This window comes from Mycteria americana, chromosome 4, assembly GCF_035582795.1.
Source record: "Mycteria americana isolate JAX WOST 10 ecotype Jacksonville Zoo and Gardens chromosome 4, USCA_MyAme_1.0, whole genome shotgun sequence".
NCBI classification, from domain to species: domain Eukaryota; kingdom Metazoa; phylum Chordata; class Aves; order Ciconiiformes; family Ciconiidae; genus Mycteria; species Mycteria americana.
In genome coordinates, this window is record NC_134368.1 from 72881594 (window position 1) to 72906344 (window position 24751).

The window sequence follows — 24751 nt, forward strand, 5'->3', positions numbered from 1 at the left end:
CATTCTGTTTTCAAATAGTTTTAATCTGATGTCAGATGACAACTGAAAATGAGTCAGAGAGGCAGCCGCTACGCTCAGTACCTGCGCTCAGAGAGCACAGCGAGCGCTTGCCGGGACGCCAGGCAGGGACCCGCCGGCCGGCTCTGCGGGGCTCGGCGCTGGCCCGCCCGCTCCAGCCGCCCCTCGCCCGGCGGCCAGCGCCCGCCGGCGCGCCCTGCCATCTGCGCCTGCGCCGCCCGGCCCGGCCCTGCCTGGCTGCGAAGCCCCTTACTCCCCTTCCCTCCTCTCCTGCCCGGAGGAGCGGGCGCGGCGGGCACCCTCCAGCCCGGTGACAGCGGCAGCGGCAGGAGGTGAGCGGAGCGGAGCGGAGCGGAGCGGAGCGGAGCGGAGCGTCCCGGGCGGGCGGGCGGAGCGGCGGTGATTGGTTGCGGGGCCGGAGGGCGGTGCGCGGCTGCCGGCTAACGGTTAACGGCTGGCGCGGCCGTAACGCATCTCGGCCCTTGGGCACCGCGTTGTAACCGAGAGCGAGGGGAAATTGTAGGCGGAGGAGGGGGCACGGCAGGGCGGCACGCCACACCTCATGCCCTTCTCCCGCGTCTCACATGGCAACACCTCGGCTGGGGACCGCTGATGTCGTTTTACTGCAGCGCACAGGCTGCGTACAAAGAGAAGACAGGGTCAGCTACAACACAGGTGAAAAGCCGTGCGTGTGGATTTTTTGTGGAAGGTGGCAGGTACACTGGTGAAGTAGTACGGCTAGGCAAGCGTTCCCCTGTAATGTTACTGTACTGCACGTGCGCCTCCTAAATAAACTCAAGAAGAGGGATGGCTGGTGAGGAGTCTGAAGACCATGGCCAAAATTAAGCAACAGGTCTTTAAAACAGAGCAAATTTTATTGCATGAAATAATAATGGGGAGTGATAAGGGCAGAGATCCTTGTTGGAAGTGCTGCTGCATCTGTACCAAGTGGAAGGAGACGAACTACCGTTGCTGCATATGGCCAGGGAAAAGCTGGCCTGCCAGGAAAGGCTTACTGCAACCTACAGACTCTTACAAATGTGGTACCATCCTCATTAGCTGTACACTTGAAATTGGTCACCATAAAAAAGACTAAGAACTCACAATAGCAGCAGTAACAGAACAGTGAAGATGACTTGCAGTTACACGGAGAAAGTGCAAATTTCAGTACAAGCATTATGCAGACTGGCAGAGTAAGAAAGTACACGGTCACCTTTATTTAAAAAATAGTGTTTCTACCACTCAAGCTTGGTAAGAAAAAACTCTATGGCATCAGTCAAGTACACTCTTGAGCAGTAATGATTCCCAAATAGAAAAAGGGCATGAGGCATGCACTGGGATGGAGAGGATGTTTTTGTCGCTGTCTCACGTAGACTGTGACCACATTAGCAGTCAAGACTGCGTTGGTGTCCTGATAAGCATCACTTTGGACTGAATTACTTGCCAGTGAATGTAGGTGCTAATTAAAATATGGAACCATTATTTTTTTTCAGGTTAAGCCATTAAATATTAGTTTCACTGTTTAACAAATTCATAGCTAGAACATGCAGAAAGACTGAATAGTCTCTTGCAGAAATTAATAGTTGTATACTTTTTATGGCAAAGAGAACTGAGGCATCCTAGACATTTCAGCAAAGTACATTAATACTAAGTATTTAATATACAAGGATGGCATTCACATTGTTGTGTAATCATAAACAGAAGTACAAAGGAAGTTCTCTTAAAAAAGAATCAAGTCAGTTGCGCAGTCAGTTTATCAAACTACTGAACAGTGGGAATTGCATTTTTCATTCTGGTTTTAAGAGAACTTCTTCATGAAGTGCAGTTTCAGGTATGCAATGGTAAGGAATATTACTGTCATGCAGGCGAGAGCCAGATGGTTCTGCCACAGGCCCCAGCTACTCGCATCAATGCCTTGATTTTTTAGATACTCATCTCCGGTACACCACCTACGGATAAATACACATTTATAAACTTAGTCAGTTTGAAGTATCTAGGAAGATCCCTAGAAGTTGTAGTGTGATTTCATGTCTGTAGTAGGCCAGGCAAACAGCAGCTATATGTTACTATTTTATTTTCTATTTGTAAATTTGTTTTTCTTGTAGCTACAATCAGTTTCCTGTAGGAAGCTGAAATGGATTTTGTGAGGCTGTATAATTGTAGTGTGTGTGTATGTGATGCAGTAAACACAGTTCAAAGGAAAGTGAGAAGCATAATGCCAGATATTCCTAGTGTTGTAAATACTAAATATGACAATAAGCAGAATGTTCTCTGCAGGCACAATGCAAACACCCAGTCAAAACTTCATTTTCCGTATAAAAACTCACAGATTCTGCTAGTCATCAGTGATTATCTCACAAACAGACTAACGCTCTAGAACTTTGTAAGTTACTGGTGGTGGGATTCATTTTACCAAAATACTTACGGACGGCTTATCTGTCGATAGTTATCGTTGTTGATTAAATTTGTGTTGTTACTGCTGCTGCAAAAGTTCAGACCAGTCAATTCATTGATTTGTAAAGCCTTTTAAAATAAAAGAAACAATGACAACAGAAATTAGTAGGTAAAAGAATGATACATTAACAAGATGAGATATAATTCAATTCAAATTTATTCTAAAAACGTGATGGTATCACTATTTATTATGTTGGCCAAATTCCCATTTTTTAACCAAGCAGCATGGTTCTTTTTCTTCTAAGAGAGGAATGTATGCAATCCACACCCTGTAATGCACGCGCGTCACCAGGCTTTAACACCTCCCCCGGGCTAGACTACTTCTGCACAGGCATATTAAAGCCCAAATTTCTCTGCGAAACATCACCCTGGCTTAAGTTATCAAAAATTAGGAGAAAAGTTTTAGCTTGACAAGTTTTTGTTTGACTGATGGAAAAGATAAGAATTGGTTTTTAGGGATAACATTGTTCTTTACTCTGTATCATTTTCATCCAACTGCATTCCAGTGGATGTAGTTGTTTAGTGTCTCTCGTACGAGGTGTTTCCAAGTTACAGAAATGAGCTCTTATGTGGGTGTTGGTTGATGAGAAGCCTTCCTTGTTTCAAGATACTGCACTATGTTCTGAGGCTGCTGTATTTAATTAGCTTACCTTTGCTCATTAGCCCATAAAGTTTGGAGTTTTCTTTATTATGAGTAAAGACATTCCTTTCTAGCAAATCTTTTCCAAAAGTCTGTACGCAGGAAAATACAGCACTTACTGTCATTCCGTATCGAGGGATGCTAAAGTATTTGAGCCAGGAGAGCCAGGACATGATGCTTGTGAGATTGACCAGCAACCCAGAGAAAATCTAGAGGCAAGAATTACAAAAAAGCCCCAACAACAACAAAAAAACAAATTACATATTGTATGCTGTTACCATGTGTTCTTCTCTAGCTCTTGACTCTGCTTCTTCAGATTAAAAACAAGTGGGAAGGCATTTCTAGAGGAAGAAACTCTTCCAGTGGAAGAACAGGGGAGAGGGAAGGAATTATTCCTGTTAGTCAGCTTTGGGCCATAACCCCATGTGGTCCTTCTCCCAAAATGAGTAACGGGGAATGCTTTCACCCATGCATTAAATATGGATGTTTCCCATCTGGGGGTCCCACATGGGTTCACATGCACTGTCTGCTGTTACTTGGGTGTGTGGAGCTGCTGGTGGTGTGCACTCAGTTTTGCTTGTGTGCCCCGAGCCTGAGGCAACGTGGTTTTTGGCTGTTGGTTCAGTGCTGCCTTGTTGTTTATGGTGCCTGTCTTCTAACTGTAGCTGTTTGTGTGTTGTCCGGTTCTAACATGCCTGGTGGTTAGCTCTGCAGCTGAAGAGGGCAACTACAGTAGTGGTCTTGGAGAGCAGGAGGCTCCGGGGCATGTCCTCAGCCAGCCAAATTTGTCTTTGGCAAAGCTAAAGGAGAGTGAATGCAATGTAGCTCTAGGCCGCTTTTCTGCTTTCCAGGCAGTACGCTGGCTGCCAGAACCACAGAGAAGAGGGCAGAGGAACCACTCTCCCTCCCCGTTACACCCAGTCCCCCGGCCCCCCCGGTTCTTGTTAGTTAAAAGGACAAGTCAGAATATTCAACCCCACAATATCAGAATATTCAAATCAGACAAATCGGGATATTCAACATGCTCAACCCCACAGTCTTTTCGCAGAATTCAGCTGAACTCTGTGCTGGTGGGACTTCTAGATATTAGCATTTCTAGGATTTCAGGATTCAGTCTAGAAAACTGAATAATGCTACTCACAATCATAAAAACAAATGCGATAGTCATGAGCAGGTTTGCTACAGCGACCACACTCTGTCCTGCTGCAATGGCTAGTGCCATAGAAGTGGCTGTGTAGGACACCATCATATGGGTAAACATCATTGTAAAGAAGGCTTCTATTGTCGGTTTCAAACCTTAAAGATCAGAACAAGAAGGGTTTCAGTATGATCCTGCCAAAAGCTCTACCATAACCTGGACACCATCCTGACTTATGTAGTGTATCCTGCCTACAGAATACATTTTGTTTGACAGTATAAGCTACATCACTGAGACCCAAGACTGCAGTGGAGCTTGTGACAGCCCATATGTGTATGCCCTGTCAATGGAGGACAGGATGAATAAGTAATATGCTTGTAACTGCAGTAACACTGGAGATAGCAGAATGAGTAGAAGTCACAGTACTATACTCCACACAGTCCAAGGTGAAGGCTTCACTGTGGCTTCAAGTTGTCTATCAAAGGAGAAATTTCTAGTGGACTTCCATGAGCAGCAGTGGTACAGCATTTCACCTATTTCCGGCAGAGAGCTCTCCTAACGGACCTAGTGGCCTTTGCGTGGCTATGGATTTGGTAGCAAGGTCTATCTCGCTCCAGTTTTGCAGTCTGAAAGCCTCTTGCCAGTGCGGCCTTTTTCCTGTTCCTTAGGGAAAAAAACTCAGACCAAAGCGAACTGTGATTATTTTTAAATTTTGCTTGCACTTTCAAGCTTTTGGGATATCCCAAAAGGATGTAGTGATCTGAAACCTTACCCTAGGAAAATGGTCTGCTTGGGACATGATTTGAGGATGATGTTTGAAGGTGTTCTAGGGTTAGAAAAGTTGGTGCCAGCAATTTTCAAAGTCTGCTCACTAACCAGAAGGCATTTCACCAAAAAGAACAAGCTGATATGAATTCACACAGTATTAAGTTCTTAAAACAAAACTTTTTCTTTGATAGATGTTCTTGCAAGGATGGAAAAAGTATCTTGGAAAAGTCACCAGAAGCTAAGATGGCCATAAATGAAAAGGAATAAATCAAACCTATGTAGTAATGGTTATGGCACGCTTCCTTCTAGGGACAGTGGAGATGAGACATGTCACAGATTCTGACATGAATGCTTAAATCTTTGAAAGTGTGCCTTTTCTGTAAACAGCATGGTATGCTAAAAGCAAGCTCAGTAATCACTGCCATGCCAATGTAGTGCTTTAGCCTATATAAATATACATGTATACATGCACATACATAAAATGCAAGTGCCTTGTTGATTTATTAAGGGGGTTGTAATGGGACTGTAGGAGACCATACTTGCCTAACATGAAGTAAATTATACAGGTGAAGATGATGCTTGGTATAGTCCTCATGGGTATTAAATCAGCCATTAGCTTTGAGATGAAATATGCAGATGTTCTGTAGTACCCACTGATATATTCATGTCTGGAACACAGAGGTAGTCACAGCATATTACAAATTAATCACTAAAAACCAGTAAGATTATTTTCACCTGAAGACAAGTGAATTCTAGCCTAAACTGGAAAAAAAGAGTTCTTTCATAGTTAGGCTGTAATGCAAATGTCCAGTAAACCACACACTGTAGTAATGGTGGCATTTTCATATGCAAATGAACATGGGTACTTGTGCACATAATTTTTAGTAAATATATGTGTCGTGTCGTCAAAACAGAGAGAGAGGGTAAATAATTTTCCTTTTGTGTACAGTGTAATCTGCACAGCTTTAAAGAATCCAGTTAGATAGTATTTACTGTCCTTACTAGCAAGTCACAAACTTATTAATCAATACCTAAATTGAGTATTCAGGGCTTTTTCCTATAAACTCTGAGCCGTTTGCAATCATAGGTACCGTTTTGGGGATTTGCAGACAACTCGCTCACAGGCTAAAAGAGTACATTTGCAATGAACACTAACAGTGAAATAATTTGAAAACTCTGCACTAGGTGTACTTAAATGACAATTAGCTACAGCAGGGCAAACAAGCAAACTCTCTAACAGTAGTCCTTGATAACTTTTTTGTAGGTTTGACTTACGTAAATATCTTTTTTTCCACAACAAAGAGTTCAATAGCTGAGATGCTGCTGAAACACTGGTTGGTGGTCAGAAAGAACATTGCACCCACTCTACAAAAAACAAAACAAGCTGTTATTAAAAATGTGATGTAAATGTGTTCCCACTACAGCGTACGTAAATCCAACCGTAGTGCCTGGAGTTCAGCAGTATGTGACCTCCCATCCTGAATTCCACAGGAAAGGGCTTGGCTACAAGTTTGAGTCCGTAACAACCCTGAAGTAGATGTGGTACAGGCAGTATTTGTTATTCGCATGCAAAGGTAGTATGTTCTCTGATGCAGTCAAAGGACAGAAAAGGAACTGATTTTCCTTTTTTTTTTTTTTTTTTTTTAATGTAATTTCCTGACATGTTAAAAATTCTCAGTCTGTGAGGCATTTGCCTGATACAAACTGTTAGGAACTGAATAAGCAATGTGATAAGTTGTTTTTATCTTTTCCACTAAAATTTAAGGCTTTGCTTTCACATGTTCATATCCAATTTAAAACTCAGCCATTTTTAAGTAAATGCTATGAAGTGTTTCAAGACTAAGAACCCAGAGCTTTCTTAGTTGCAAACCCATTTGTGAGGTCAAGTACAGCTGTCAAAATGATACATAGACTAGAATAATTTTAAAATCTAGCTTTAGATGCACCTTCTGACTTACTGCTGGTAAACTCAAGTGTGTATATAGAAGCAGTTGCAAGATCAAAGCTTTAGTTACCCAAGTTTATGTACCCAAGTCTCTATATTTTAGTCTTTAATCTTTTTATCTTGGGGAAATCTTTGCAGAAAAGAAGTTAAAATGCTGCCATGCTGAATTAAGCCTTTTTAATATGGTGTCTGCTGTTCAGTGTTTTCAGCAACCTGACTGGCACTGAAAAACGTCATCCTACAGAAGTAGCGTTACTCACTTAATTTGGACTGCTTGTCCAGGTTACAGCATGGCAGGGCAGAACTGCATCCCCTTCTCAGTTCTGCAGGGACCTTCCTAGAGGCAGAACATCCTCACTTCAAAGTCACTAACATAGGCTTGGCCTTATGTACTGATGTGAAGGGAAGCATTTGCTTTAAAGAGGTAGATATATTTCATAAAGAGCTCGCTGGTTCCTTCTCAGCCTCCAAGCTGTTCATTATCCTATCACAACGATGAGGGAGCTTTAACAAATTTTTGGATATCCATTACCTAAACTGACTAACCTGTTCTGTAGTCCAGCGGAGTCCTCTTTAAGTCCAAAGAAAATGGCACCTACAACCAGTCCCAGGAAAGCCGTAACACACAGCTAAATGTGAAAAAGAAAAGAAGAGGAAAAGTATTATTCTCATTGCTTTCAAAGCTTCAGTAGTTTTTTTGAAATATGTAGCGGTGAGTGTAGATTGACAGGAAGCGTTTTCAGAAAGAAGAAAAGCTATGCAAGCTGGGAAGGGAGTTGGTGGGGCAGTTAGCAACCTGCAGCACAGCAGTACTTTGAGTCTTGCGCCACGGTATCCTTCAAGAGGTGTCTGTGAGACACAGCAGCTCCTCAGTGCCACCTGCCCTTGGCAGCAGACAGCCCCTGCTGCCTCATGTGGGCAAGGCACTGGGACGGCTAGAAAGGAGGGAAAGTACAGGAGCTTCAGCTGCTGCTCACTCTTCTGTGGTGGCACTGGCAGGAGGCGCATTCCTGCAGCAGTATCACAGCTTTTCCCTGACCTCCTGCCATGCCCAATATATGAGCTGAGGGAACTGCTCTGGGAGTGCCGGGAGGGTGCTAGCACCAGCAATGGGAGGAGGATGATAGCAGGGGCTTGGTGGGGCAGGTTAGAAAGAGGGAATAACACCTTTCCCCAGAGGAACCCCAGCATCACGTGCACCTCAGCCAAGCTCCTTTCCCCCACCGCTGTTTCAGCCATTCTTGGATGTCATGATTAAGTTAAGTTAATTGGTGACGTATTGCAACATCGCTCCTCTCTCCCTACTGATACTCTCCACCATTCATCCTCGTTGGGACAGTCTGTGACTCCCCTTCTGCTGTCAGTGACAAGGGTAACTTCAGCTCTAGGGCTGACCATGGCTCTTCAGTGCAGTGCTTCTGTGGGGGTTTCTCTGGAGCCATCTCAATGCTACTTTGAGCTTGGCAACCAATAACCAAAAGCAGTCTTTCCTGACTGCTGGGTTGGGGATGACAGTTTATTTTCATGCTCCACAGTGTGTAATTGCTGGGCTCTATCACACATCTTATTCATGGGATTGTTTTTAACATAAGCAAGATACTACAATCGGACTATAGGTGTACTGATATTTGCAGTCTGTAACACAATTTAAATAGCAAAGATACCAGCTGCCTCAAGGGTATAATTTAAAAGACTGAAGTGTGTACATGGCACTTTTTTAATGCTAAATGCAAATGACGAAAATCTCAACAAAACTGATGGTATCAGGCAGTTCTGTCATTTTAAAGCTTGAGCAATGCATGAATCGTAATACCATAAATCCCTTGATCATGGTACCCTATCACTAAGGTCCTGCCGAAAGGAGCAAATGTCAGGGATAATTCAGCTCCTAAGCCAATTGCAGTGGAAAGCAGGGATCATATCAAGACCAATTTGGAGCAGATTAATGAAAAAAGGCTTAATGAACCATGTACCCCTAAAAGAATGCTTGTAAAATCCACCCCTAATGAGGGTGGGGAGATAGAAAAGATTGTGAGAAACAAGTCAGGGCCATTAACCTTGGGGTATTATGAGATCCTTGAGAGTCTAATTCTTGTCACAAGGTCAAGCTTTTACAAAGCAATTATTAAGGATCTCCATAGTATCAACATACAGGCACACACACATACTCAAAGCCTTTTAACCTCAGGGATTCTGGACTCATTTCCCCTCCACACTGGCCATTTGTTCACTCATTATATAAACCATGATGAAGATAATTTATACCCCTGGCTTAGGACCAATTTTTCTATTGGCTCCTCTAGAATTGCTGAGAATTGTAGTGGGAGTTTTGCTGGTGCTGGGACTGCAGAGTTTGGCTCATGAATTAGGGGATTCCTGAGGATTAGTCGTTCTGCAGAGGTCAGCCAGGCATTCTTTATTTTTGAAGGCAATGTGCAGCTTTGAAGAAATCAACACTTTTGGTGCTGATTCTTCTGAAAAAGCAGCACTAACAGGGCCAGTCATGTAGAACGTGCTCATCTTCTGTGGCAGGTGTTAGACCCTATTGTGGTCTTCATCACATCTTCTCCAGAAGACGTCATTGCCATTATGAACAGTCAAATGACCAAACGACACACATGTTATGAGACTGTGGAAATATTTTTACACTTGAGCCAACTGCCAGCACTTCATTGTGTGCTGAAGTTTAATTAAGTATGCAAGTGTAGTGTGTTAACTTTCCCTGGTGGGGGAGAAGATTTGAGGCCAAACCCCACGGTGCCAAGCCTGGACAATTAGAGTCTGGTCTGAAGAATGTTCTTGGGCGAATGTGTGAAACTACTTGGGAGATAATCTGCACCTGGCTGGGAGCAGCAGAGTACCCTGCTGGAAAAGATCTTGCCTCCCAAAGTCTTTCAGTAGCCCGCAATTCAGTAGTCCACTGAACAACCCCTCATGCTGCTCATTTGGGAGCATTCAAGACAACTTCTAGTGAATAAGATTTCCAGACCTTGAACGCTCCTTTTTCAGATGCTTACTGCAGTCAAAATATCAAGAGGCAAAACCATCCCAATGACTTATCTAATACAGGAGTGGAATAAATTCAACATATACCACAAAAGGATAGATACAAATAGTGTTACCTGAGCTACAGAAGCTTGAGGGTTTCCTACCAGATTTTTAAATGTGCGCTTGGACACCCATTTCAGCTGATGAAGGAAGGAATTGGCATATGTAATTTGTCGGAAAACTGCTTTTGTTTTCTTGGTAATATTTCCCAAAGAAATATTCTCTAATACTGCTTTTGTTTCTTGGTAGTAGGCAGAGTTGGAATATTTTTCTGCTAACTCCTCAGCCAAGGTTTTATCATATTCAGTGTGTTCTTCAGTGCTCTCTGCTGAAAAAATTAAAAAGAAATACAGCCGTTTCTGTAAGGGATGGGAAGATCGTTTAGGAGTTAAGCCAGGACAGTTACGTTCGGGTGGGAGAGTTACTAATGAACCAGAAGAATTAATATGCACATTTAGTTCCAGTGATTCATTGCACTCAGTCTCATAGCATGTAATTCCGAAGAGTTGGTATAAATAAGACCAAACCTCTGTGTTTGTCCGTGCAACCCATCCCACAAGCAGTGGCTTCACAGCAGACTGACTAGATAAACCCTTGTCTGCCAATGAAGTTTCAAACTGGCAGCAATCTGACTTTTAATCAAAAAATGCCCCCCCCCCTCCCCCCCCCCCCCCCCCCAGTTTCTCTGAGTGATCTGTTTCACAGATCCGATGAGATAATCCTAGACCTCCCAGACTTTTAGATCCAGGTAATCCTGCATGTGCCTACTTCAATCAAACTTCTGAGTCTGTCATAAAGAAATTTCAGCTGGAGATCCTTTTTTTCTCAACTGTAGTCCAGTGTGTGCTTTTCCAATGACAAATACGATGTGTGTTGCCAGCTGTAATATTAGTCAGACCCTGAACACAGTCAGCATTTTTGTAAAATGCTGGTTGCTTCTTTGGTAAAGATATAGTGAAACTGTGTGTTTGGGCATATAGCATATTCATTATTTCATTTCCCTTTTCATTCATGTGAAAAGAGAGTGTGCTATTAATGAGTAGCAACAGACAGGATGAAAAAGCATGCTACTGAACATAGGTGAGATTTGATTTGTTAGTTTGGAGATAATTTCTGCCTTGCCACAACTTCAGGGAAGCATCAGGAGAACACCGGTCCCCTATCTCTACCCCCTCTTCCCACCCTACTCAGAGGAAGGAAAACAGTAATTTCATAACAGGTAAACCATTCCATTAGGTAAAAAATACAGGTCATAACTGCATCAAATTATGTCCCTAACTGGAACAATTGTCCTGGTTTATCGTCTCTGCTTCTGTAGGACTTCAGTTGGCTTGCCTCAAAGGGGAAAGAAGCTCTTTCTTTGTGTTGAGAGGTAACAAAACAGTTTCTTATATTCCCAGACATTATAACTGCAACAGAGGAAAATATTCTTTCACCTTTAACATGTCCTAATTTGAGTGTGGCACAAAAGTATACAGGTCAGTTTATGAAGAAATGGATAGCAATGATAAATTACTACATACCTATTTATGAGAGGCAAACTGTTCTTGCATAGACAGGAATATTTTATATAGTAGGGCTGTATGTGAATTTGGTACTTATTTCAGGTTATGCTAATTATTTTCCATGTATAGACAAAAAGGATTGAGGAACGGTGTAAGTTTTTGAGTTTTGTTTTTTGTTTTTTTTCCTTTAAAGCAACATGGATCAGCAGTACCTAATACTCTCGTGCATATAAATAACTGTACACTTGTACAACATGGTTATTGGTTGTTTGACATCTGTAAGTGATTTTTCTGTGTTGTGCTGGACACTTTCTGGCAAAATACATGTTACGATAATTTCACTCAGCTCTGGGTTTCATACCTGCGTTAGTTTCATCGGTCTTGCTCATTGCCACCGCAGTGGAGTCTCCATTAATGATGTCCAGGAAAAAGTCGGCAGGGTTGTTGTACGGCTCACACTCGTAGCCTGTGGTGACAGCATTACAAGCCCTAAGCGGTGGTTGTGTGACTGGCAGAAGACTGTGCATGGCCATCATGAACACAGCCATGCCATTGTGCCCGCTGAGCAGCCTGCACCATAAGCACTGCAGGTTTCAAAAGGTCTGTGCTTACCCAAGAGATAAACGGCACTGACAGACAGCTCTATCGGTGAAAGCAAGGTGACAGCTGGCAGTGTGCCCTTCTCAGCCCTAGCCTGGGCTTTGTCTAATTAAGATGCACCCAGGAACAGCTGATTAGAGGTCAGCCCTATCATCCAAACCCACATATGGGTCAAGAGGTGAAACACCAAGAGAAATGCTTAGCCTTTTAAAATCCTGGATTTGCTAATACACACACTGTCCAATTCTGATCAAGTGCTACTGGCATTTTATTAAAGTTAGTGCAAACTAAAGACATTGCTGCAGTTGGCCCTGCTGAGTTGTGCTCACCGATAGACTGGAAGTACTCGATGGCGTGCAGAGAGGGCCCATGGTACAGAACTCTCCCTGCAGCCAGCAGCGTCAGGTTGTCAAACAGTCGGAATATGGAGTACCGAGGCTGGTGGATGGAGAAGATTATTGTTTTTCCTTGTTTTGCCATCCTGAATGTGAAGTGAAGAATGATAGATGTTAGCTTTGCAAGTTGATTCAGCATTTAGATAAGAGAATTTGCAAGTTCAGTTAAGCTTTGGTTAAGTTTGATTAACTTGGGGTGCCAGAGAGGGGAGGGGGAAGGAAAAAAAAAAGAAGAAAAAATATTTAGATCATATTTATAGTGTTTGTGTGAGAAAAGAAAGTTCCCTCTCGCTGGGAATGTTGTTGGAGGGGAAGGTCCTGGGAAGATTTTATTGCAAACAGAAAGCTCTGGAGAGAGGCATTTGAGTCCTCTTTGCTTGTAGTAAATGCGAAATGATGTAAAATTTGCAAATAAGAGAGTGTGTTGTGCTTGTTTTCCCAAAGATAGGCCTGAGATTTTGTGATGTGGAAACAGCTAGCTGTGTTCTAACTACCGTCTGTATTAAAACTGATCACCTTACCAGACTGTACAACAGGCGTTTTTATCATTTTTCTGGCCCAGGCAGACATGAAAATAAATGAAGCTGTTCGTGACAGCTATCATGGACAAATTGCAGTCCCGGCCGGCATGCACACGCTTTGTGCAAGGCGTTTTGTGTACTGCTGTGAGCAGCTGCTTTGGGGTGAGAGAGTTCATATGGTCTTTTTCCTACCCCCTTTGCAGCCTCGGCTCACTGGTAAACAATTACATGTCTGATTTCCCTGTTTGCTCATTCTAACTGTAATTTAAGTCAAATACAACTGAAATGTAGCAGAGTTGAGTGGTGAAAACAGGAAGCTGTTTCCAAGGCCATCACTTTTTCAGTAGCAGTAAGACAGCGTTAGCAGTGCTGGCATCGAGTCCCGTAGTTGGCTCATCCAAAAACAAGATGGCAGGATCCGTGATGAGCTCCATCCCAATGCTGGTCCTTTTCCGCTCTCCTCCGGACACCCCACGAGTGAACTGGGTGCCAACCTGCCACAAAACAAGAAATTTGTCTCATTTGGCCTGATAACAAATAATTGAGCAAACAGCATCCTACTGTCATGGCAGCAGTTGGGAAGAGTTGTAAGAAATTTTGACTCTACTTTCAGGTACAGATGTAGATGTTGCCTCACACATAGGCTGTTTCTTAACGTTAGTATTACTTGAGGTGTTCCCTTTTTCTCCAACCACAGGCTACCTTTCCCCTTCCCCACAATGTAATAGCACATGGTAGTATCAGCGCAGAGTCTGTACAGATCGCCATGCAGAAATGTCATTAATTATTGTATTAGTGAAATAGTCTGTTTAATTTTACTATTTTTTCATCTTCCATGCTGAGCCACTTGGTTAATTAAATAAATCACTTAATACTTGTTCATTATTTAAGCACCATATTTACATGCCTTACCTTGGAATCTGCCACTTTGCTCAAACCCAGTTCCTTGATGATCTGATTCACTCGTTCATTTTTTTCCTGTTCCTTCACTGACTTTGGCAAACGGAGTGCTGCTGAGAACTTCAAATTTTCTCTTACAGTCAGGGTTCCCATCACCACATCATCCTTCATTAAAAAAAAAAAAAAGTAGATACTTGGTGGTTGCTTAGCAATTTCTGTTTTTTTCCCCCAAGAACTGCATCTCCCCGTGTTTTATGTTGTCCTTGCATGCAGAGGGAGAGAAGCAACTGCCAGAACATGCGGTAAGGTGCATCTTCAATGCCTGTGTCATGGCAATGCCTGTGTCATTTCATGCACGGAATTATATTTGCCTTAATTCATAAAGCAATGCAATATAGGAACATCCTCCATCATGCATGATATCAAAATGCATAAATAGCAACGTATTCAAAACTATCCATTATGTATTCTTAACCTTATTCAGTTTTTTGGGGGTGTTGAGTGACATACTGAAGGGCTAAAGGGACCTAAGGAGCAGCTACAGCTCAGATCACTATCACTGTGCATTTGTTACCTGCGGCAGGCTGAGGCTGCATTAAGAGCAGGGAGAAGAGAAGGAAGGAGAAGAGAAGGAAGGAAAAGAGAAGTTGAGTCCATGTCGGGTGGGGTGAAGGTTCTCCAAGCTCGTTTCAGCAAAGGAGGAAAGAGGGTAGGTTTTTTAGATATTAGCTGCTTGTCTCTTGCAAAAGGAATCTGTCAGATGTGGGAAGTTCAGAGAGTTATGTGTGTTTTGAGAGACTAACTTTCTATAACGTGCTGACCGTACTTTTATAAGGGGTTTTCATAGATGCACCTCTTCAGGTCTTGATAAACTGCAAGTGTGCTGCTGAGCACGGGTAGTGGGGAGGGGAAAAAAATTAAGAGCGGGATGCGATTTTCCTTCTTTTGTCCTTCACATGTCTTTCTCCCCAACCCACCCTGGCAGGACAAAGGTTTTCTCAGAATGGGACTTAGTGACATTGTCCTTGGGCAAGCGGAGGTACAAGCTGTGTATTACCAGAAAGCATCATACTTAGAAAATACTCCATGCATATTGGTAGCCTCGGCTGTTCCCCCAAATGGAGAACAAGGAGGGATTCAAAGCATCCACTCCCATTGACTGTAGAGCATTAAGGAAAGAGACTCAAATACAAAGCAGAGTCTCTTTCCCAGTTAGGGTGGACATGTGGAGAGTTGCTACTGCACCAGCCTTGATTCTTGGATCAAGGCAAGGTACTTGCAATGCTGCAGCAACTTCTTACAACTGCAGTCAGAAGGGGACAATAAAATCCATAGAGTGATAAAAATTACTTACCTGTACTACGTATCCAGAGGTACATTTAAAGTTGGCAGGCTGAGGAGCTCCATTGATCAAAATGTCACCAGAAAGCCCATGGGGATCCTTCCTTGCAGCCAAAATGTCAAGTAGACTAGGAGAAAAAGTTGGTTGCTTTGTCAGATGAGCGTGCAGGAGGTAAGCTCTCTGAACCACAAACCCAGTTCATGGAATGAACAGCTACATAAAAGCATCCCATGTTAAACATTTGCTATTTAGAAAACCCCCAGCAACTTTCAGGGCTGAGTTTCTTTTGTCCTGGTTTCCTAAGGAAATGAGATCTGTGCAATTTCATAGTGCATTTGTGTCTATTCATTCAATAATATGAGCCTAACCTAGAATGATACGTAAAGATCACGTATCAGGAAAGTGTGGACTAAAATTGAATTACATCTTTGTCATGTAAGCTGATTGTCTTTTTTGAATTCAGGTATTTCTCAGAAACCAGTGAGATTTGCACAGACCTAAATGAAAACAAAATCCTTCCCTGAAAGTATTGTTTATTACTGCTAAACATGTGCAGGTTCATTTTCTCCTTGCTGTAATTTCTGTGTAGGGCAAAGAGGGCACTTACGAAGATTTACCACTGCCAGTGGGTCCCAAAATTGCATTCAGTCCTGGTCTCATGATGCCACTGTAAGACAAAACAGATAGGTTTTACAAAATACATAGGGTGTTTTTCTCTCTCCTACTGTTTCATCTGGTAGGCTAGTGTAAATTATCTGTAGAACTACCTTCTGCATCCATTAATTTTGGAATTAATGAAGCTGCCTGATCACAAACAATATTTATGATCAGTCAAACTCCACCTTAATTTTTATTCCTAATCCAAGAAGAACTAATCTTCATACAATGAAGACAACACAGAAACTTGAGTAAAATGTAGTAAAACCTGTATGCATGCTTTTCCCCCATGGATCTCTAGCAGCGAAGCACACACTTGCTTTAACCACATTCAGTTCTAAAGGTAGCATTCTCTTAGCAGAGAGAATAATGGTCCCTGTAGACAGAACATACTAGGGATTTGTCTGTACTTACAGAAACTGCAGTTGTTAGTTTCTCTGTATCTGATTTTAAGCCACATGAAACTCAAAAGCCAGATAAAAAAGGTTTTTAAGTATTTTGGGAAAAGACTGTATAGAAATGATACAGTGTATGGAAATACTGCTGCCTTTTTTTTTTATCTTTTTGCCGGAGCACGTGAAGGCATCACTGCTATTTTTCCTGACTAGCCCCTAAAATCTGCACTCAACAAGCATTGGTGTACTCAAGAATCATGCTGCATATACAAATGCTTGTCTGTATGTTATGATACCAGGTTTATCTTGAACTGCACTCTGGTACTGGTTGTTATCAGCAGTCCAGGTATCAGCGATCTGAGTACTTGGCTGTGGGTCTGGCCCAGTACAGCTGTTCTTAGGGTCTAATGACATGCAACCTAGGAGGCTTGGTTTTGCTCTTCCTGATGCATATTTATTTCCTTCCATTTCTTATTGTGGAAATTTATGGTTCCACAGATTAAGAAGCATACACATTATACATACGTTATGTTACATTATATGTGATTTTAACACAAAAACCCAATATGTAACAAAACAAATGCAGATGCTGCATTTTCTAAAAGGGAAAAGCGTAATGTGTGTTAACCGTTGTTCTTTTACAGTAAGCCACAAGAGGGGCCTGCGGCTCACATCGTTGCAAATGACCAGTGTCAGTCAATTGAGTTACCATAATGTATGGCTCTTGAGGAGAGGAGGAGAGATTTTAAGAGCTCATGTTTAGGAGGTGTGGAAATTGCGTGGACAAAGAGCAGGACAGACAGAGCTACACAAAGGGTGAATATTTATGACAGAAATTGAAGTTAGGGAGCTGAAAGTCACGGGTGACTTGGAATGGCATGTTGTATGAGTACTTGCCACTTAGCTTAACTACTGAACTGTGAATGGGCAAACTTTATGCATAGATTATTGAACAAAGGCCACAGCGATGTGACTCCTTTACTGCAGTAGTGCTCAATGTTGAGAAAAAAGAAAAAAAAAAAGAGAAAACTTTACATTTCTTCAAAGTTAACCTAACCCACGTTTATATTAGTCTTAAACATTTTAAGTTAAACCCCCCCAAATTAACCTTCCCAAAGGCCACCCTAGGGAAGGAGACGCAAGCATCCAGGACAGGCTGTTGGTATCTCAGTTAAACACCACAGCACAGCGGGAGAGTTGCCAGGTAGTGTAAAACAACCACGGCTGGCTCGTGTGCCCCCGTGCTGATAGTGGCCAGGAAGGCTGTCCCTCCCTGGGGCCAGGGGAGATGGCACCCAGCAGTGTGAGCTCTCTGTTGTACAGGCTCAGCTCTAATGACTGAGGACCACTGGAGCCTAGCAGGAAGCTTAAGCGTAGTCAATAGCAAAACACAAAGCAACCATACATATGTATAAGTTTTATAAATCTTGATCAAATTCTGTATATTGTGCTTAGTGGCTCAGGGACATGAGTGGACTCAACCGTCCAAACAGAAATAAAACATACACAAACTCTAAAGAGGTGTTTAAATACATACTTGACATCTCTCAAAACTTCTTTATCAGCTGTTTTTTGACAACACAGGAATCCAGACTTCATCTTCACATGGTAGCAGATGTTGTGGAAAGTTAGTATGCTTCCTCCCCTGCCAGCTAAGTCTGGAGAGGACTGGTTTCTGCTGGGGATGCCATTTGTATTAGAGTCTGACATCTGAATACTTAGGTGTGGCTGGCCTTCTGCCATTTTTCCTCTATAAATGAAAAAAACAGGAATGGGGAAGATTTGATTAGGTATGGAGAGGTATTTGTCTGTTGGGTCCAGTGTTCAGCACTGGACCTACTGTGGGCCTTGCAGATGTCCATCTAGGTCTCTCAGATAGGAAGTTTGGGTCCTGTGGGTTCAGACCTTGAGATGATACGGAGCTGATGGGGAGCTGGGCTGCCATATTGCTTCACACCACATATGGTGTTAGGGAGACAGAAGAGTTTCCCTCCACCCTGATGGTCTGTTGTGGTGGGTTAACCTTGGCTGGCCACCAGATGCCTGCCCACCTGCCCTCTCAGGTGAATCTCTGCTCCAGTGCCTGGAGCACCTCCTCCCCCTCCTTCTTCACTGGCCTTGGTGTCTGCAAGGCTGTTTCTCCCACATTTTCTCACTCCTCTGTCACAGCTGCTGCACTGCGTCTTTTATCCTTTCTTAAATAGATTTTCAGAGAGGCGCTACCAGCATCGCTGACACGCTCGGCTTTGGCCAGCGGCAGGTCTGCTGGCGCTGGCTGGAGGCACCTGTGTTTGGCATGGGACAACTCCGGGTCCTTTCTCACAGAGGCCTCACTGGCAGCCCTCCTGCTGCAGCACCTGGCCACAGGCACCAACCGCATCTGACGTTATGCTCTTTCTGGAGGGCTGCCCCTGGCAGAGAGGTCTGTACATAAACTGCACGCTTGTTGGAAACCACAGGTACAACAGGTGACTAGCCGAAAGATTGGCTCAAAATTATTGGTGTCCAAAAGGGCCTTCTGCCCATCCGCTTCGTCAGACTTACTTCTAGTTTTGAATGTGCTTAGAGTTTGCTCATTAGATACTCTTTTGAAGAGGTGGTTTGGAAGTAAAGATACTCCTCCTACCTCTGGTGTTTCTGCGCAATGGTAAAAATCTAAAAATTATTGGTTTCTTTTTTTAATCAAAATAATTTTGCCAAGGGTATAGGAACATGGAAACGGACACCGCTGCCAAGTAATTATCTTCCTTGGATTTGCTTTCCATGTAAAACCTAGAAGGTAGCTGAGGAATAATTAAAGTTATCTCACCTCCGTTGTCAGGCAGGCTCCTGCCTGTGAGCCATTCACCTGCACTGTGGGGGCATCCCCAGCTGTCCCTTGTGCATGCAGACCTTTGTCCCCTTTGTGCTTCCTAAGTGGCACAGGGTTGTTTAGGTGGCAGGCAGGATCTGGCCTCTCTTTATATATTATGTCGACTAATCGGAGTCTAATTACTGTAATTGTCACTACGGGAAATGTTAGTAATGCAGTAGTTCATGGGAACTGAGAGGGGAGATGAGCAGCTAGGAGCTCTGGGATGATCAGTCCCATACCTTAGCGTAGTTATACTGCTTGCAGCAAGGAAGAAGGCAAATTATGAGACCATTATGAGACCATTTCAGACATGCTGGATGAATTTGAGAGCAGTTAATAAAATAAGCCTCGCACAAAAATGCCGTTTAATCTAACACAGTCATATGGTCACATAAAAAAACAAGCCCTTATCTTGTTAGTTTGCTAAGGTTGCTTGACAGACAGCTGAACTCTCCTTTGTGGCTATCAGCACAGTGAAACCACTGGAAGCCCTACTTTCAGCAACAGGCCTATCTGCATGTAAAGGCTGGTTCATCTGTCTCCCAATGATGCTATCCCAAATCTAGCCCAAGGTTGCCTCTTCTGACAAAACTGCAGTCTTCTGTGCGGGCAAAAATATAAGTTCTTAATGTTTTAGCAATCAGTAATCTTGGCCCAATTTTCCTACAATGAAAAGAAACTGTGTCCCAAATATAATTCTAATGGGACTAGCTTTAATTTAAGCTAAAATGGATTTTGAGTAAGTTGAACATCAATTAAATGTGCAGCATTTAAAGTCTGGAGGCCTTTTATTGATAAACTGCCTACACTCTTCTCTACTTGTGCTGGAGAAGACTTACCTACCTGCAGGAGGGCAGCTAATTTTATAAGGCTATTTATATAGTAGTTTCTGGGCTAATCTGGCTGGACGTCAATCCATTTGAAAGGATGCTTTGGTAGAGATGTGCGTTCAGAACCGCAGTGGGAACTTTAAGTGCAAAGTCTCACCATATGCTGAGCAGATGTTTGCTAGCATGCTGAGCGAGGTACCAAGCACTCAACTGCAGAGTCAACACCACAGATAGACATTACAAAATCCCTTGAACTGTTGGATAACCAGCAGCATGATGTGAATGCAGAATTCTTCAGAAGACAGTGTGACTCTGGCCTTGACATCTCACTGCATCTATAAGGTATCTAGATCAGTATTTTACTTGATCAGATTTTTTTCTCAGCTTAATGTTTCAGTATTACTGATGTAATGCTATGAGCAAATGGGGGAGAGCGAGGTGGAGTCTGACCTCAGGCATGATCAAGAATAGTTAATCATTATGAAGAATAGTTAAATTCTTCTTTGTTTCATTTGGGTTTGTTGTTTTTTTTTCCAAAGACCAGCATAAAAACCTAACTCAGCACTTGCACTGAAATTTCAGAAATGCTCTTTAGAAAATGAACTTTTCATTTAGGAATGAAACAGATTCACTGTTCCAGACTGAACTTGACTGGCAGACAATAAGCACAGGATCAGAAACTATTTTCATAAATACAGGATCACACTACTTTCACAGGGTCGTTCTTAAGAACAGATAGTATGTCAAAGTTAAATTTAATTTACCAATCAAGTTATGATTAGATTGTACACATCTTTGCAAAGAACATTGCAGAAGCTAGATAAATAAATCAGGTACGAGAAGGATTAGACATATCCATAGCAGACAGTCCCTCAATGACTATTTAATACAGCTGTCGGTGGAAAACCTCCAGTTCAGGAAGGCCCGAGCCCACTGATTGCCCAAATCTGCCAGCAAAAAATAGTGTTCTGTGATACCGTCCCTTGCAAAGGCATTGGTTACTGGCAGCTATGAGCAGAGGCTGGATTCAGGTCTAGCCGGACCTGTGGTGTAAATCAGCATGGCCCTTCATGACTGCAGTGCGCTTGTGCTAATTGCAGTGATAGGGTGGGATGCTGTAGGTGGAAGACACAGATTTGTCTGTGTGCTGATGGCTGCACCTTCAGGGAAAGGTGTATTTGTGGGCATACACCATTTATGAAAGTAAAAAAAAAAATCTATTTCAGATGTTAGGTTAATACTGCAAATAGCATTTTACACTTTCAGAGCTACTAGAATGTATTGCAGAAAGAAATTGCAGAATACTCATTCGCTAAAACATGAATGGTTATTTATCAGTTGCTCTATGAAATCTGTGTTAGCTGTCTCTCTTCTCAAAGGAGCATAACCGTTGCAAGGACTCCAAAACAGCAGCTCCTTGGTATGACAAAATGACAGAGTTCTGGACATGCTGGTGGGAAGGGGCCTTGGGAATTCCCATAACCCAGCTTCTGCCTTAGGACTGTTGCCAACACGAGATCAGGGCAGCCGTGGCTTTGCCTGGGTGACTCGTGGAAACCTCCGAGAGTGGCGATTTGGATCTCGGCTAACAGTGTGCTGAGAGAAGATGAAGTGCTGACAGCAGAAATAATGCCTGTGTACTAGAGTTAGGCTTTTGATTTACTTTTTTTTGGAGACCTTTTTTTCACTGTGGGGTAAGTACTTGCAGTAAGATAAACAGTTTGGTATTTTACAAACGAACCTTTCCATTTCTGATCTAGCAATAAGCTTCACCATAGGAATACAGGGGCATGCTCCTTTACAGCTAATATAATTGTCAGCTGTTTGCAATTGCTCCTTAGGAATGGATTTTTTAAAATATTGCTTTAGGCCTTCTTTAAAAAATTATTTATTGCATTTAAAGTGACATACAGCCATGAAACATTTTAAGTCAGAGCATGTGCAGAACAAAGAAACAACCATGATGAATGTTAATCAAATAAATTTCTATGCAAACTAAAGTTCTTTAAATGAAGTTTCCTAGAATTCATTGCCAGTGGCTTACAAATATCTACTTTAGATCAGAAATGAGCAGGAGATTCAATGATAATACGCAATGCCTGCTGTATTCAGAAATATTCGTTAATATGATAAAGTATTTCATATCCTCATCATATCAGCTCTGGGTATAATACATTATTTTTGCATCAGCTAAATACAAAATCTATGAACTCTTCGGGAATTTTACAAATTTCATTTGTTTTCCCGGATGTTTCTAAAATATTTTTATTGCCACTCATTTCGGCATCAATTTCAGTTCAAGCCTAATAGAAAAACCTTTTCTTCAGAGATATTTAGTCTCAGAAAATTTTGTCAGGAGGCAAAGTACTGGATCTTGAGATTTAACCTTTTATTAATGGCAAAATGAAACTACTTTCTTAAAAACTATCATGAAATCTCTTTGCCCACTGTTTCGATGCACAGAAAATGAAACTCTCAGTACGGTTACTTTCCTGTGTATTCCTCTGAGACTTGTAAAGTACAAAGTCTCATTTTCCCTACATACACAGGGACACTAAACAAAAACATAACAACAAAATGTACTACAAAGTTCCATTGACTTAAACCTACTTGAACCACAGCAATACCATACCTGGGGTCTTTCAAGCAATTTCAGTAAACGTATTTGTATGCCTTCAGATATGTTATCTATACAAAAAGCTAAGTAACATTCATTCCTGCCAGTCTTCCTGCAAAGCTTCTGGCACCAGAAGGGATTTGCAGTTCAAATAGAAATAGCAATACTATAGGAGTGGTAGTAACATTTTGAATGGCAAAATGCAGAAATGCATTTTAATTGATTTTTTTTAAATCCAGGCAGTTACTCAAAGTATTTTACCTCTATAGAGAATAAGTGTTGAAATTACTTAAGGAGGAAGAGTTTTAGAGACACAAGCAGCTTTCAGCAGAGTTTTCTAAAGGAAGCTGGCTCAAACCCTTTAAAAAATAGCCTATTTTCTTTTTTCTGAATACTTGAACCTGCCAGAGAAACCACAATTAAGTGAGCTATTATTTCTCTTATTTTTCATGGGTACAAAGTTTAGTCTTGCAACCTGCAAGCTGAAACAGTACAGTATGTACTACATATGTGCATTTTAGACTTTGGATACCTATAAATTCAGAGAAGTTGTAAGTATACCTTTTTTCCTCTTTAGTTGCATGCATTTAGAGGGGTGTAGACTGGCCAGAGAATGGATGTGGGCATGCAAAGAGGGCAGTACAGCCTAGTACTGCCAGCCCAGGACCATACAGTCCTCTTTCTCAGGAACACACACAGGAAACTCAAACCATTTGCGTAAATAAGGATAATGCGATTCAGGCAATCTGTAAGTTAATTGCCAACGGATTTACTAGGGATTTGTAACCTACCTTCTGTGAAAAGAGCCCTGTGTGTTAATTGGGGACCGAGTAAGCAGTGCTCTGTGTGTGCAGGCATTTGCATGCATGTTATCTGCAGTGTGTTAACATGCATGGACAAACTCCAAGTATGGTAGTTCCTGCAAAATATTCTAACTTTTCAACTTTTTACTGGTTTTACTTTAAGCCTTGAAGCTTTTGTCCCCCATTTATAAAACATGTTTTCATGAATTTATTGCCAAATTTCTCAATAAAATCCCTTGAAAAGCTGGGAAGAGGTAGGCAAGCATTTTGCTGTGTTTTCGTTGGCTGTTGGAGGAAAACAGCTGCTGAATCTAATTCCTTAGTGATGGCAGAGTAAGCAATTCATGGACAAGGAAGCAAGCCACTACACCAAATTAAATCTATCTCAATAAAAGGGCTGAACTGCTGCTACCGACTCACTTACCAGCAGTAGGTCTGGGTCAGCGCTGCAGGGCTGCTGAGGAGGTGGCAGAGGTGGTGGAAGGGAACCAGCAGCCTGGGAAGAGAAGAGCGTGGTGTGTAGGAACACAGCCCCGCCGGCTTGCTCAGCTTGCAGGGCAGGGCAGTCCCACCCGTGTCATCACATCTGCTGCAAAAAAGCCAGGAGTTGGGTTCCCTGCGCTCCGTCACCCTGGGGAGTCTCCACCCTCTCCCTGCATGCTGGGGAAGTCAGAGGTCTTTGTGGGGAGGGCAAGGCCAGGACGAGCCACAGCCTTCACCTTTTTTTCTTTTAGCTGAACAAGTCATAAATGAGCTGCAGCGCAGCACCTTGTCAGGAGCCACCCCAAACCACCTGCGTCGGTAGCGGTGGCATTTGAATGACATCTCCACCTGCCAGAGGCTCACAGCGATGGCCAAGTCTGGCAGAGTTGGCAGGGCGTGATGAATGCCAGCATGGCATGTCGGGCGAGGCACAGCTGGTTGTGAAATCTTCTCCCCCAGTGGCCTGCAGACAGCTACTACCTTGGTACGTTTTCCTTCAGTTCAAAATACCTGCAATAATGCAAAGGCTGTACTGAGCCCACCAGAGTGGGGTTTTCACAGGATAATATGTGGGCATGTAATTGATGCTATGGAGGGAACCAAACCTGAGGCAGCCTTCGTTATATGAGGTAGGGGCAGTGGTCCCTGGCACATGCTGTCTGCCTGGCTGGGCCTGCTGGTCAGCGCAGGCCACAGCTTTCCAGGTGTGCTAACATCTGAGCGGCACCGATGACAGGCACGCCACTTCTCCCATTTGCTCCCTGACTCAGTTTTGCTTGCCAGGACAGCTGTAGCTTCTGAGTCCAGTAACCCCGAAGATGAGGTCGGCCAGGCTCTG

At 42.8% G+C, this 24751-nt stretch overlaps 1 protein-coding gene across 3 annotated transcripts; it reads right to left on the reverse strand.

Moving 5' to 3' along the window:
• Window positions 1-751: 751 nt before the first annotated feature.
• On the reverse strand, window positions 752-24067 carry ABCG2 (ATP binding cassette subfamily G member 2 (JR blood group)). Of its 3 annotated transcripts, XM_075500894.1 has the most exons (16): window positions 23855-24067; window positions 17864-18076; window positions 15882-15941; window positions 15287-15401; window positions 13945-14097; window positions 13369-13526; window positions 12446-12597; window positions 11878-11982; window positions 10086-10339; window positions 7510-7592; window positions 6294-6383; window positions 5562-5686; window positions 4254-4408; window positions 3232-3321; window positions 2444-2541; window positions 752-1967 (listed from the first exon to the last, which is right to left on the reverse strand). In XM_075500894.1, the coding sequence occupies exons 2-16, from the start codon at window positions 18067-18069 to the stop codon at window positions 1817-1819; spliced, it is 1995 nt and encodes a 664-aa protein (XP_075357009.1). In that variant the 5' UTR covers window positions 18070-18076; window positions 23855-24067; the 3' UTR covers window positions 752-1816. The 3 variants fall into 3 exon arrangements, 2 of the variants coding, with proteins under 2 accessions (XP_075357009.1, XP_075357008.1); XR_012775613.1 differs by having other exon boundaries at window positions 1951-1967; window positions 3123-5686; window positions 23855-24066; XM_075500893.1 differs by lacking the exons at window positions 752-1967; window positions 2444-2541; window positions 23855-24067 and adding an exon at window positions 20168-20303 and having other exon boundaries at window positions 2550-5686.
• Window positions 24068-24751: the final 684 nt, after the last annotated feature.

What these genes read in the sequence shown, in the direction of transcription:
- ABCG2 (XM_075500894.1), bottom strand. Translation starts at nt 18,069, where the DNA reads ATGGCAGAAGGCCAGCCACACCTAAGTATTCAGATGTCAGACTCTAAT. An exon ending in ACTGGCAGTGGTAAATCTTC is followed by an intron (nt 15,402 to 15,881) that starts GTAAGTGCCCTC and finishes TTTTTCTCCTAG; the next exon opens with TCTACTTGACATTTTGGCTG. An exon ending in TCCGCTGGACTACAGAACAG is followed by an intron (nt 6,384 to 7,509) that starts GTTAGTCAGTTT and finishes TGTTTTTTGTAG; the next exon opens with AGTGGGTGCAATGTTCTTTC.